The sequence below is a fragment of the Helobdella robusta genome (assembly GCF_000326865.2).
Source record: "Helobdella robusta unplaced genomic scaffold HELROscaffold_40, whole genome shotgun sequence".
NCBI lineage: Eukaryota > Metazoa > Annelida > Clitellata > Rhynchobdellida > Glossiphoniidae > Helobdella > Helobdella robusta.
The window spans coordinates 1,334,331-1,334,940 of record NW_008704903.1 but is presented as its reverse complement, the minus strand read 5'-3'; the positions used below and the strand labels follow the sequence as shown (position 1 = coordinate 1,334,940).

General features: G+C 26.7%; 1 protein-coding gene across 1 annotated transcript in view; it reads right to left on the bottom strand.

Annotated features, from left to right (window-relative positions):
- Positions 1 to 80, bottom strand: part of HELRODRAFT_177009 (hypothetical protein) — a gene marked incomplete at both ends in the record, with an annotated part of 4,090 nt that extends 4,010 nt beyond the window's left edge. The window contains one exon of the mRNA XM_009025223.1: positions 1 to 80. This exon is cut by the window's left edge and continues 175 nt beyond it. Coding sequence (XP_009023471.1) covers positions 1 to 80 — 80 coding nt within the window.
- Positions 81 to 610: the final 530 nt, after the last annotated feature.

Below are 610 nucleotides of genomic sequence, written 5' to 3'. Positions count from 1 at the left end.
ACGGCAGGATTCTGTCTGAATGCTAATTTTTTTTTTTTCAAAAATTTAGAAAAAAAATCAACATCTTCATCAGATCTCATTGCTGTTGTTCAAAATCAAATTGTTATTGTTGTTATTATTAATATTATTATTATCATTATCAATATCATCATCATCATTATTATTAATATTTTCATTATTATTATCATCATTATGGTTGTTGTGTGGTTACAGTGGTTGTTGCTGATGCGAAATAACTCTTCAAGAGTATTCTCATCAGAAACTCATTTCAATTTTAAAATTAACTTCCCCTTTTAGGTCAAGATGAAAGTGCTATTATTATTAGTATTAGTATTATTATATAATATTAATATTATTATTATTATTTTATTATTTTTTTTATTATCATTGCGGCCTTGACAACGCTAGCCAACTCAACGATAAATTAATGTGATATTAAACCCTTTTATTGTGGGACACTTATTTAGGACCGGCTGTTACGTACTCCCCTATGAGGATTGTATGTATGTATGTATGTATGTATGTATGTATGTATGTATGTATGTATGTATGTATGTATGTATGTATGTATGTATGTTTGTGTGTTTGTATGTTTGTGTGTTTGCATTTA